The 14,010-nt window shown below is 44.4% G+C and overlaps 1 protein-coding gene across 3 annotated transcripts in view; it reads left to right on the plus strand.

The window, feature by feature from the left end:
• Positions 1 to 4,072: 4,072 nt before the first annotated feature.
• Positions 4,073 to 14,010, plus strand: part of PELI1 (pellino E3 ubiquitin protein ligase 1) — a 45,032-nt gene continuing 35,094 nt past the window's right edge. The window contains exons 1-2 of one of the 3 annotated variants that reach the window (XM_034060902.1): positions 4,073 to 4,368; positions 4,999 to 5,050. Coding sequence is in view for 1 of the 3 variants with exons in the window: in XM_034060901.1 (XP_033916792.1) it covers positions 5,013 to 5,046 (34 nt within the window). In the remaining 2 variants the exon portion in view is untranslated. Of the gene's footprint in view, positions 4,369 to 4,998; positions 5,051 to 14,010 lie in introns of those variants that run through there. The other 2 variants (XM_034060901.1, XM_031047557.2) reach the window with 2 other exon arrangements.

Below are 14,010 nucleotides of genomic sequence, written 5' to 3' on the forward strand. Positions count from 1 at the left end.
AGTAACATCAGGAAAGAGCCTCCAAAGGGTCAAAGTGGTAAGCCCATCAGCTACTACAGAAGAGTATAGCGGATGACAGCAGCCTAGAGTATCTCTTGGGAGCTGAACAGGAGCCCATTCAACACTGCAAGAGGGACTGTTTGCTGTGTCAGGACATGAATGCTAGGGGCAAAGCTCTGTACGGTGAATGCTGAGCTCATCCTCTGCCCCTGGGCTTTCTTTGGTATCCTCTTCAGGTGCTTCTGCTGGCTGCATCTAATTCCGATATGGCTTAGTAAAGTGAGCATGGGACAGCAGCGTGAGGTCTAGCAATCTAGCACCAGTATGCCCCAGGCGTGATATTCACCTCTCCACACCTCAGTTTCCCCTAGTAAATTGGATAATAATGAGATCTATTAACACTGTCATGTTACATCACACGTGTGGCAAGTGACTCATTACATGCAAAGCTCTGAGCGCGTAAGGCAACACACAGGGATAAGGCAGCACCAAGCTCATCCCAGCGTGATGCATATCCATGAATGAGGTGGCTTTCCACCTATTCCTCACCTTCTTCCCCATCCCATCTCCCCCAGCTTTTTACCCCCTTCCTGGGGAAGGAAACAGCTGGACCCTGGGATGTGGCTTCTTTCCAGGTGGTACTCAGGTCTTTTGGTGCTGGGGATCCTGTCAGGAGCTTCCACACCACACCTTCTTGCTGCCATCACCTGTCACCCATCTCCCATGTGCCTGCACGTGTGCTCCTTACTCCCTCATGGCCAAATCCTGTGGGAAGCAATACATCCAGCTATGGGGAGATGCAGATTGCGATCCTTCTACTCAAGGATGAGGGTATGACTTGCCCTGTATCAAAGGCTTAGGGGATGCTAGTATTGGTAGCTCAGAAAAGAGGGGATTAAAGGATACCTCAATCAGAGGGCTATAAATACCTAGGCTGGAAATAAAGCAGAGATAATGGGCTGCCGAGTGCGAGAACAAAGCCACAGCAAATCCAACGGCAAATCAATAAACACTCCATGGAGAGCTCAGTTTTAACACGGGGCTTTGTTTGCAGCAGTCACCAAAAGAGGGGGTAGATTTACCACCCGGCCTATTTTAATCTCAGGTGTCAATGCTTCTTTAAAAGCAAAACCACCTTTAAGGCAAAAGCTATTTTTGGGATGCCCGGGTTATGCACCAGAGGTCAGAAGGGATGATCACCCTGACCCTTTTGTTCTTGTAATCTGGGAGCTGCAAGTTATAGCTCTTAATCTCTCTTTAAAAATCCCAGGCCAATGAAACTCGAGTTAAGGAAGAGTAGAGCTGTGCTTACACAGCTCAGCACCACTATCTCTAACCCTTACTAACTCCTCAGTGTGACAGCCACAGAAGCATGTCCATTAACTTACATCCCTGCCCATGGCAGGGGTTGGAACTGTATGATTTTAAGGTCCTTTCCAACCCAAACCATTCTATGATTCTACGATTCTATAACTTTGCGTGTCTTGCTAGGGAAGGACAATGTTGTTTTCTGAGGGATGTAGTGGAGAAAGACCCTTTTCCCTGAAAAATCAGTTGATTTGTTTGTCACTAAGTACAAGAAACCAAAAATAAATTTGAAGGCCACAGCCAGGTTGTGATTTCCATTAAGCAATGGAAAACAGAAAAAAGTCATATAGAATCAAAGGATAGTTAGGGCTGGAAAGCACCTTAAGATCATTCAGTTCCAACCCCCCTGCCATGGGCAGGGACACCTCACACTAAACCATATCACCCAAGGCTCTGTCCAGCCTGGCCTTGAACACTGCCAGGGATGGAGCATTCACAGCTTCCTTGGGCAACCCATTCCAGTGCCTCACCACCCTTACAGTAAAGAACTTCCTCCTTATATCCAATTTAAACTTCCCCTGTTTAAGTTAATTTGCTCCTTCTTCCATTGCTAGAAGGGTCTTTCAGCTGAACTGGTATTTCAAGGTGTCTATTACAAGAAGATATCCTGTTCAAACAAATACTCTTGAAGAACCACTACAGCAGTCATCATCATCAGTACTGCCAGGGCAGCCTATGAAATGGAGCAATCTCCCTGCCTTGTTCAGAATGTGTTTTTATATATTTATTTAAGCACACACAGAGCAAGACTTATCTTGACAGGATCAGGGCAGCACACCACAGATTATAACACCCAGGATTACTTATTTCACTCTGGCAAAGGAATGAGGCTAAAAATCCACAAAGCAGCACCAAGTGTGAACCCGAGTGGTGTCAGGCTTGCACACCGGGCATCAGCTGCTCCATTCAGATCATATTGACTCGTGAGCCTGTGTAACAGCCTTTGAGCATCACCCCTGACTCCTAGCAAGTGTGTTTCTTATTCCCCCATTCTTTGTGTTATTAAAAGGCAGGAGGCTTTGATTTGCAGAGATGGGGAGGTTTGCTCATTTCTGTACTAAAGAATTTGGAGGGTTTTGTTGTATCTGTAAAGGATCCATCAGTCCCTCATTCAAATTCTCCAAGCAGTGTGAGGCTCACTAGCTTTAAATACATGTGTAGCTGTGGCTGCTGGCCCTGTATCCCCACAGATGGGGATCCCTGCCCTGCCATCTATCCTCAATATATTGTCTCAGTGTTCCACCCTACCAGAAGGCCAGGACTGAGATCCATGGATATGCACAGTTGTTTGGAAAGCCAATTTATAATGGAGGAAGGGAGAATGCTCACTGCATCCCTGCCCCAGGGTGTGCTGCAGCCCAGTGGTACCCAGCTCCCTGAATGGCCAAGCCACTGGGAGGCTATAGTTTGGGTTTTGCCTGCTGGTGGATAAGTGTATGCATGTGCACAGATGTGATATGTGCATACATACATGCATATGTATGGATAAGTGTATGCATGTGCACACATACACAAATATATGCACTTGTACATATACATACGTATACATATATATACAGACATAGATGCATACATATGTGTGTGTAGAGGTGGCTCCATGCAAACCTCATGAAGTTCAACAAGGTTCATAAAGGTCCTGCACCTGGGTGCGGGTAATCCCAAACAATACAGGCTGGGAGGAGACTGAATGGAGAGCATCCTTGAGGAGAAGGACCTGTGTGTGTTTGTTGACGTGAAGCTCAACATGACCTGTCAGTGTGTGCTTGCAGCCCAGAAACCAACTGTGTCCTGGGCTGCATCCCCAGCAGCATGAGCAGCAAGTCAAGGGAGAGGATTCTCCTTCTCTACTCCACTCTCATGAGATCCTCCCTTTGCATTCCTGCATCCAGCTCTGGGGTGCTCAACACAAGAGGAACATGGACCTGCTTGAGCAAGTCCAGAGGAGGCCACAGAGATGCTCTGAGGGCTGGAGCAGCACTGCTCTGCAGACAGGCAGAGAGAGCTGGGCTGGTTCAGCCTGGAGAAGAGGAGGCTCTGAGGAGACCTTAAAGCAGCTCCCAGTGCCTAAAGGGGGCCTACAAGAAATCTGGAGAGGGACTTTGTACATGTGCATACATGAGACAGGACAAGGGGGAAAGGCTTTAAACTGAAAAGGAAGATTGAGATTAGACATTAGGGAACTGTGAGGGTGCTGAGGCACAGGGTGCCCATTGAAGCTGTGGCTGCCCCATCCCTGGCAGTGTTCAAGGCCAGGTTGGACGGGGCTTGGGGCAACCTGGTCTAGTGGAAGGTGTCTCTGCCCATGGCAGTGGGGTTGGAACTGGATGAGCTTTCCAACCCAAACCATTCTATGATTCTATATTTCTGTGTATAGACACGTATTATACATATATAGACAGACATAGACACATGTATACATACACATAGGTACATATATGTAAATATACGTATTCACATACGCACATATACACACACACAAACATGCACATATATACGTACACATACGTGTACACACATACATACGCACACATACACACATATCCCCCCGTACACACATACACAGAGCAGAGCCCCCGCAGCCGGGGAACTACAACTCCCGTCATGCCGCGGGGCGGGGGGGTGTGCCCCGCCGTGCGTGGCCCCGCCCCCTTCGGTGGGGTGCGCGAGCGCGCAGCGGCCGCTTACCCATAGCGCGGGTGGTGCGGTGAGGTGAGGCTGTTCGGAGCCGGCGTTCATCGGGTGTTCTCTCAGCCGCTGCTCCCCGGCCTGTCGCTCCCCACACCGGCCCTCCGGAGCCCGCAGGGGCTGAGGGGAGCGCTGCGGACGTTCTTCGCCTTCCCTCTCGCCCAGCCGGAGCTATCGTCGTACGCGCGGCCGTGAGGAGACGGTGGACGGAGGCTGAGGCTGCCCCTTTCCTTTCCCCCTTGCTCTGGGCCTCTCCGGGGGGTTTGCTGCTGCTGGCGTGGGGTGTCTCTTTCTCCAGCTTCCTTCCTCCCGAGGGTGAGTATCGCGCCTGTCGCGACAGAGCCCGTATCGTGAGGGCGGGTTGTGGGCCGCTTCCCCCCCTTCACCCTCCTCTGCCGCTTTGTGCTGCGCCTCGGCGGGGCTGCCTTTTTGTTCCGGTCTTTACATTAATTCTCTATGTCTATTTTTTTTTTTATCCGGGGTTTGGGGACTTTGTTCTCTTTTTCTTTTATTCTTTATTTCCCCCCCCCCCTTTATTTTTTTTGGTCCTTTTTCCCGTCCCTCCCAACGCGGAGTTGGCCGAGCCCCGCTCCGGGGCTGGATGTGCTGGGGAAGCTCTTTGTCATGGAGCGGCTGCCGAGCCGCTTGCCCTCGGGAAGAACACCACTTGGAAATGAAAACAGACCGAGAACTCGCTCGGTGTTGGCTTTACCGGGCTCGGGGGTGGGTTTTGGGGCGCGGTGGGGGCGATGTATTTGTTTTCGGTGGGGAATGAATTCCCCCGCCCCAGTCCAGGCTCCATTTATCGCAGCCCCCTGTGCCGGAGCGCTCAATGGGAGCTGCACGCAGGCGGGTGAAAACAAAACAAAGGGGGATTTTGTTTTGCTGTTGTTACCCTACAAAATCGTGGTGGGAGAGCTTCCTTCTTTATTTTTTCTCCCTTAGTTCCCCCGAATTTGATGTTGTTTCACTCCGGAGGAATCCAGATAGCTGGTAGGTAAGTTGTGTCCTTTTTAATTTTAAGCTTCTGGAGGGGTTTGGAAGGTTTCTTTCAGATCTTCAAGCTCGGCTCTTTTGTGAGCACCCTGGCATCCAGCGCAACTTTGGTCCGGTTTTTCTTTTCACTCTTTTTGCCTTCCCCCCCCAAAAAATAGTTAAATAACGCAGTTTCAGGAGGAGCTGATAGAAGGGGAACATTTCTGCCTCTAACAGCCGTGGAAAAAGGGTTTTTAAAAGGCTGGGGAGAGGAGGAGCAGTTGTTTTCAGCTGAGTATTTCTTGCCTCTTAAAGAGGATATTTAAAGCAATTCTTATGTTTTTATACCGAAAGTTGGGCTGGTTTTCTTTTGCCTTTTTTGTTTTAACTACCCCCTCAAAACCTGCAGCTACTTCACCTCTGCAGAATGCAGCTTCTAGAATACATGCAAGCAAAAAGCAGCCTAGCTGTACTGCTCTCTTGTTTCTGGCCTTTTAAAGGCCGCCCATTTGTGTTTGCTGGGACTCCCCTGCCTTGAAAATACCAGTCGGGAAGTAAAATTACAAAGCATTTCAGCTAGAACTGGCTGCTCTGCTTTGGGAGAACGATGGGTTTATATTTTCCATTTTGAACACGCGTTGGGGGGAGCCGGGGGGGAAACAAAAAGGGCTGTTTCCGGTTTCTGTTCAACAGCTTTTCGTGGGGGTTTTTTGTTACAAAGAAGCGGCCAGATGACCTGTTGATGATACATCTCCTGTTGCTTTTTGTGCCAGTAGGTTAGTTGGAGATGAAAGCTTCAGCTTGAACAGGCTGCCCAGATGTGTTGTCGTGCGGTCCGTGTGGCTTTGTAATGTTTTAGGCCGACAGTTTTGAAGTGAGTAATGTAGTTCAGGCGTCTGCACGGGACACTTGCTCCTCTCCTCTGCCTGGCTTCCTTCCCCACAAGAAAAAACCCCAGTTTGTAGAAAATGGAGCACTCGTAATTAGAAAAATAGACCTGTTTAGTGCTGTGTGAGATTAAGTGTCCTAACTCTTTTGAAGATGTATGAATGGCCTGGCAGGAAGCTTTAGGAATGCGTTTTGCTTGTATATAGGCAGCTACTTTAAGCTTAAACATCTCCTATTTCAAATGAATTAAATTTGTAGGAGCACCTATGTTATGCTGAGCGTAGTCTTGTGAAGTGTGCATAATGTTTCTGTTCTTACTAAACACAGTATTTCTCAACACCTCAGGTCACCATGGTCATTCATCTTGGAAATTAAGATTTTAAGTAACTACCAGTATTTCAGTTCAAGTAGAACTTATATATTAGTATGAAATCTGCCTGCTCTAGCTGTTGTGTATTTTGGTGTCAATACTGGTTTCTATTAAGAAAATAGGCATGAAAAGCAGGATCCTTTCACTTAAGGATTTATAGTTAGCAATTGTGTTTGTAGGTGCAAAATAGAGCATCATCTGCTTGGAGCCAATGGTATTTAAGACACTTATTCATTTGGAAGGAGCTTATTGCAAGTATATATTGATATAAAATGTCTTCTCAGACAGAAACTCTGGAATACAGGAAAGCAGAAAACCCAAAGCTATTTGTAGATGCTAATCTATGCCCTGAGCTAAAAAAGGAAGAATGAGTGTGTTTCATGAGAAATCAGTCACATTTAAGTGCGTACTTGTAAGTGAAATTACACAGTTGATTAGGAATTCCTGCAGGATGCCAGTAATTGGAGGTACTTGTTGCTAGCTGGTCACTAAGCGCCTGGCTGGTTCTACTGTAAAAGTTTTGACTGTACACCATGAGGAAAAAGTCTAGCTCTTTGACTTCCCAGATGTTCATTCCTTAATCTCCAGATTCAAAAGCATGCTGACAAACTGTCAAAGGAAGTGACAGCAAAGAGATGGTGTAGGAAGTAGGTCGAGCGCAGCTAAATGCTGCTGAGTTTCAGTGGAAAAAGTAAGCGTGTTTCCATCTGATCTGCTTTCTGTTTCCTTTCAGTCTAGAGGTTAACAGGATGCACCAGTAAATCTCATACTCCTACTGTAGTTCCCCAATTCTCATGAAATTAATACTGCATCCCTAACCGGGCCTAGTTAGTCTGCCTGGATGGAAAGATTCATGGGGAAGAAGGTAAAATAGCAGCTTAGCTCTGATCCCATGAGGTGCAAATCATGTCAGCTGGGCAAAACTGAAGTGGCTCTATGCCTCTCAGGAGGCCCATAGGCAACCTGGAATGGATCTCCCTCTCCCTATGCTGCTGTAGGCTCTCCAGTGTGTAGCTGAGGCATCATGGTGCGTTCTTTATGGCCTTAATGCTTTGCAGTGGATATGGCAATTAATACTCACAAGTGACTGTGTTTCTCGTTTAAAATGTTTGAATCAATATATTCAAAATCCAGGTAAGACAAAAGCTCTTTGGCATGCTACAAATCATCCTGCAACTGAAAGAAATGCAAGCTCTATGCTGTTGCAGCATTTTCCTAAAAGCAGTAAATGTATTTACAATAACTTGATTTGCAGAAAAATTCCAGCCTTGAACTATGAATATGTTCTTTTCCAAGTATTCTGTATTTCTGTTTACTGAAAAGGAGACCTTGTTTCAATTAGGAAGAGGTACTTTGCACAAGTCAGTTTGCACAGTTTATGGGATATCTAGGTGAGCCCTGTGATGTAGACTTCTATTGCTGATCTGTGTCTATTGCTGACCTGTGTCATGTGATTTGGAGCACCAACTGTTGCAAGCTGTTCAAAATTACCTTTCTGGAATAACCCTGTAGTCATGAATGGATGTGAAACAGTTGACTGCAAAGCTCTACAGGGAAAGTCTATTGTCCTCTGCTGGCACCTTGTGCTGAAGGTAGGTGGTTATCAATACCAGTCTTGCTCCACCAATGTCTCCTGGCTAGCATATTAGGTGTAAATGTTGAGAGGTGATGTTTTGGGAGGGGGGCTCAAGTGTGAACTGTTCTGCAGCTTGTTTGATTCAGACTGAACTCAGTGCTTGGGTGGAAGTGTTTGGTTAAGGATTGGCAGCATCCTTCGGTCTCTGCCATGCAGGAGCACGGTTCAGTTCATGAATAGGTAATAAAAGTTAATCTGCTAACCTTGTCTCTTAATCTATGCTGATGAATTCAATGACTTGACTGTCACCCATGGTACTTACTGCTATAAATGCTGAATTTTGTACTTGAATCTCATTTACTTGAGAGCAGAGTGGACTGAACCTGGCATTGCAGTTCTGCCTACGGTTTCAGGATTGGGAGTGTCCTATAATTGTGCTCTTCTAATTGAAGGTATATGGTAGTTGTCAGAGTAGAAGCAGTCAAAACCTCTTACTCTGGTCCCGTAATTATATTCCTGTTGGGAAGAGGATTCATTCAGTTGACACATTGCAGTACTTTCCTTGTTCACCAGTAGAGTATATTATAGAAGACTTTGGATATGTATCATGCTGGCTCAAAACACTTTTGATCCCTCTTGATGTTGTCTGTGCAGCTATGTCAACCAGATGTTTTTCTGTGCTGACCCTGTTTGTAGCAGATTAATAGCATAAATGTGTTTTTAGAAGGGAGAAGAGTGTTCCTTTTGGGAAAAGCTATTTTTTTTTTAATAGTACAGAGATACTTGGGCCAGAGGGGTACCGGTCTGGCTATATTAGGGTGGGCATGTATGTGTTCAGGGAGCAATTGCACCATCTAATTGCGAAAGTTAATCAAAATCCCAGATGTAGACAAGCTTTTTGCTGATAGAGTGCTTTTGTCAGCCTGTTAGTTTACATATTAAGTGTTCAGGGAGATAAGTGTGGTGGTTTTGGCAGAAAAGCTTTGGTCACTAAACGCTTCATTTCCATTTGTGTGTCTGTAACATTTGTTGTAGTGGCTGAAACTCAGTATTGTAGACAGCATGGAAATGAACAGCAAGGAAAGTAAGAAAAAGCTGAAGTTAAAAAGACTAGAAGTGGTACAGAAAATATTTTTTAGTATTAGGATAGTTGATAATATGAATAGCTACGAGAGAATGCTGCTCTGTGGATTCATTGAGGTTTTGAGTGGGATGTATCAAAAATATTTTGTAGATGCTTGCAAGATATGGGATTGAAGCAAGTTGCTAGGTTGAGATTCTTTGGGGAATAATTTATTTGAGCTAGGACTTGAAGATGGGAAAGAAAACCAAACAAACCCAACCAAAACCACAAAAAAGAGGGGGGGAAAAACAACCCTATAAAGAAAACACAAAAACCTGCCTAGACAAAATTGTCCTTAAGTAGACCACCATCAATGAGTTTTTTCTTCCATTGCCAGCTGATTCATCTGCCTGGATGTATTTAGTTGCTTGTATGCAATGTTTCTGCAGCTATATAACCATTTGAACTTCATTACAGGTGTTTAAAAATGCTTTTTCCTGAGCTGGAATACCTCTTTCCTTAATTAATGTGCAAAGTTGGGGGGATAGACATCAAATTCAAAGGGACTGTTTTTTTTTCCCTAAGACAACTGTTAAGATCTGCAATTCATCAGTGGAACTGAAGGCCTCCCAAGAGCTTCTGGAGGCATAGCAAGAGCAAACTTAGTGATCTTGCCCTGTCCTGCTTGCCTCTTCAGTGCTTCTGAAGCACTATTTCTATTTTCAATTGTCTGATGGTTCATCTGGAGTAGTGTGCAACTGGAAAGTAGCAGCTGTTGTGTTAGTTTTCCCCTCCCTCCTGCCAGCTTGTCCTCTAGGATGGTAACCCCTTAACCTGAATTATAGAATGATAGAATGGTTTGGGTTGGAAGAGACCTTAAAGGTCATACGGTTCTAACCCCCTGCCACAGGCAGGGACATCTTCCACTAGACCAGGTTGCTCCAAGTCCCATCCAACCTGGCCTTGAACACTGCCAGAGATGGATTATCCACAGTTTCTTTGGGCAACCCTTTCCAATGTCTCACCAGCCTTAAAATGAGGAATTTCTTTGATTTACAATCATTCATATTGTTGATTTGTGTTGTCTAAACTGTTCCTTGGGTTAGGGCAGCCAAACTGGTATCTCCGTGTTCGATCTAGCTTGAAATGCTTTCATCCAGCCAGTCATCTTTGCCCAAGAAGTGATCAGCAATGGCTGGGGCAGCACACAAAGTACCTGTGTGGAGCTGTGAGCTCTTGGTAAAGGAACTAGTGTGTAACCTGCACGTATGGCCCCCTTAACCATCATGTCCATTGGGATGCTTTAAGGCAACATTAAACTAATAGGAAAATTAGGCTTAAGGTTATGTATTTGTAGATCATTTTCTAGTGTTAGGATCATGCCTCTGTGATGGTTAGGTTACAGATCTGACCCAGAGTGCTTGCTTTCCCTGTCCTCAGTTCCTTCTGCTTCTGATGGTCGAGTAGTATTAACTAGTAAAGACTTGATTTTAAACTCATACAAACTTGAGTACTTTGTATGTATTTTCTTTGTCCTAAGACAAATTAGTCATGTTAAATAATGTTAAGTGGTCCCTGAGGAACTCCTGCTAAGAATCTCAAGGCTCCTCTTCTTGAAGTGTTAATATGTATACTGAGATTTTTTGGCTGATGCCACCTTGATATTCCTTCCATTTTCCTGAAGCAGTTGCAGTTCAGCACAGTATTTTTACAAGAATAAATATTGCCTTAATCATGGTTTGACACAAGATTCAACTGGGAAAACAAGTAATGGTTCTTTTGTCATATCATGTAGCTCAACTATTTATTTGGTATGAGGATAAGGGAAGAATCCAAAATGCAATGCACATGGAGGATTACTGTAAAGTAATTTGCTTCCTTTTAAAGAACTTGTTGCTTATTTTCCTTCTGCAATGCACCTCTTGGGATAAACTGCTAATTCTAAAAATATGTCAGTTCTGCCATTTCCCACTAATACACTTTTTCTTTGTTTGGCTTGGTTTGCTTTTTCCCTGAGCCACTTTAAATGCTCTGAGGAATGCTCAACATGGAAGAAATAAATGCATAGAGGTATTTGATTTGCTGTATTTAGATTGCTGCTGGTTTTCATGGTTAGTGGAGGATGACTTTGAACATCTGTTCTACAGTGAAAGGACTACAGGGGCCTCAACCCTTAGCTAATATCACAGGTAGGATATCTGCTTTCTCTTGGGTCTGGCTCCTTTCTGCTGGGCAAGTACTCTATTTTGAGTTTAGGAAAGGAAGCGTAACATGCTACCAAGGATGTCAAAATCTTCTGACAAACTGTAGAGTTCCTCATGTGTAGGAAACTTGTGGCTATTCATGATGGTAGTGTTGACACTTCAGATAAGGACTGCTTCCTGCTCCAATCTCCTGTCTCTGCACCTCTTAAAGAGTTAAACCATTATGTATATTTTTGTATGCACACACACATATATATATGTATGTAAGAGGAACTCAACTTCATCAGTGTTGTGGCCAGTGTATTAGCTTTGCCTGAGGCTTTCTGAGCAGCAGATGTGAAAACATAGTAGGGCCTTGTACCTCACTACTGACTCAGAAAGGCCAGGATGCTGTAGTAGAATGTGGGGGCTTATAAGCCACTTGTGACTTAGATGTAGCAACTGCTTTTGAATTTCTATGCCTATATATACACTATTTATTTTTTTTTTCTCATTGAAATAACTATGCATATTTCACTGTTCTGAGATATGCATAGTTAGCAAGAGAAACTCCTACCTCTAGAGGGAAAGTGTTACAAGCTTATTTCTTGGTATCTTTCACTTATTGCAACTTTGGGGAGGATTGAGTTCAAGTTGGCAGTGTCTAAACAACAGCAGAGATAAGAGCCTGATCCAAAAGATGAGGGAAGAATTAACCTTTACCTTAAAGCCAAGAGGGGCTGCTTGTAGCAGAAGTAGAAAGCTTATTTATCCTGTCAGTAAGCAAGGGTAGCAAGTGTCTGGTGTCTTTCAGTCTCTTAGCATCCACAACAACAAGTATTGTAGGCATGCTGCTACTATTTTATAGCTATTAATGAAGAGGATTAGCAGTCAGATTTATCTGGTTGTTTTGTTACATGTTTCAAACCCTCAGTCATCAAGAAATAGCAGTTTTAAAGATCTAGATAGTGCTTGGCTTACGTATAGAGTGAGAGGGCATGAGAAGTTTCTTGCCTCACTCTGGGCAGATGTCAAGTGTGACATTGCCTGTTTTCCCTTCTCTTGCTCTCCAGTTTCCCAAGACAGGGCTGGTGCTGCGATCCTTTTATGCAGGCAGTTCGTACTGGCCTTAAAGACAGGAGGGGTGTGTTCCCTCCTGAATCCCTGGGAGATGTGGGGAAGGATGTGTAAGCCTTCCCATGTGTAATAGCAGAAAACCTAGCAAAGCTGTAAGTGCACTACACTCTCCTGTCCAATTAAGAGCCCAGTGTGTGGGAGGTGGTGGGGAGGAAGCACTTGTGTGCTGGGATGATGGATGATGTCTCCAAAGCCCCAGATGGGTGTTAGCCTTGTCTGCCCCCCTCTCCTCTGCTTTATTTTTGTCCTTATTTTTAATAAAGGTTAGAAACTCACAGGTGTGTTGATGTGTAATTTGCTAATGTTTGGAGGTTGCCACAGAAATCAGAATTAGTATTCAGTTACTAATCAAATCTTGCTCTGCTCTGAGGCATGTAAACTAATGAAGTACCAGAAAATGTGAAGGTGGGTGAAAAAAAATGATAGTGCAGCTTGAGTTCCCTGGGTTCATTCTTCACATTTCTTTCTTCTGCTTCCACTGTGTCAGATGTTTAGAAGTGTCAGCATGACCAGGGACCAGGTACAGAACTTAATCTTGAGATGCAAGCCTGATGTTGAGGAGAAAAGCACAGTGATTTGGGATATGGGGAGGTTATTTGTAACTTGTGTCACAAGTGGGATGGATTATAAAATGACAAATACTGATTCTCTGCCAGTTGGCATTCACTCAATTCAGTATTGCACAAAGCACACCAATTAGATTTAATACAAATGTTCCCTCAGAAAGATCACCTTGATTTAATTTTTTTTCAGATGCATAAAGTAGAAATGGTCTGAGCCTCTCTGTTCTTTAAAGACTTAAGTGCTATATTTCTAGCTCTTGGCAGACATTGTCCACAAGAACTTCATGTTCCATTGGGCTTATGCCAAATTTAATGTACTGTTTGTACTGAAAGCATCAAAACCAGACTTACTTTAATTTTAGATTTTACAGCTACCATTATTGATTTTTCTTAGAACTGTTCCATCCAATCTACTACCATTTTAATTTCTTTTCCCTGCAGGAATTTGGGGAAGGATCTTGACAGTCTTTATTTGTGTGGCTGTGGACTGTTTATGTGAGTGAGAGCTGTAGATCAGACGTCTCTGCAGTGGCCAAACTCTCCATTTATAGAAGCTACATCAGCACGCTACATTATTTGTGAGCTCTTGTCTTGAATACTGATGGGTCTAATGTGACTATGGGTAGTAGTATAAACACAGTCCGTTGAGTGTCTTTCAAGAAACTCGAATTTGATAAAAAGTTTAGATGGGAAAGTCATGTTACAATGAACTAAACATACCAAAAATTGCAAAATTGAATTTTGCAGTGCTTGTAGGCTGTATGAATTGAAGTCTGCTTTTAAGACCTTGGACTCTGTAGAGACAAGAAAAGGGAAGAGATAGGGGTGAGAAACAGCACAAATAGGAGCAATGATAGGTGGACAAAGAAAGGAAGGAAATAGCTGAGGGAAAGGATTAGGGTATAGTGCAAAACAGCCAGCCAGCATGGGCTGCGGTGTTCGTAATACTGCAGGTCTGCTGATCCCTGCCTGACAGCTGTGTCTGTTGGCCTTGTATTTTGGCTGTTTATCTCTTATTTTCAACCTTCAGGGCCAAGTAACTGTGCATAAGTATGGCTTCTGCCCAGGTGGCTCACGGCCCTCAGAGTGGAGCAGGATTCCCCTCCTTTGTGCTGGTGTGGGGCAGCATGGCACTTAGTGGAGCCTGGGTTTTCCCCCTTTGCCTCTTTTGCTCCTGCTGAGCTTCCTTCTATTAAAGTATA

This window comes from Melopsittacus undulatus, chromosome 3 (genome assembly GCF_012275295.1).
Source record: "Melopsittacus undulatus isolate bMelUnd1 chromosome 3, bMelUnd1.mat.Z, whole genome shotgun sequence".
In the NCBI taxonomy this organism is placed as follows: domain Eukaryota; kingdom Metazoa; phylum Chordata; class Aves; order Psittaciformes; family Psittaculidae; genus Melopsittacus; species Melopsittacus undulatus.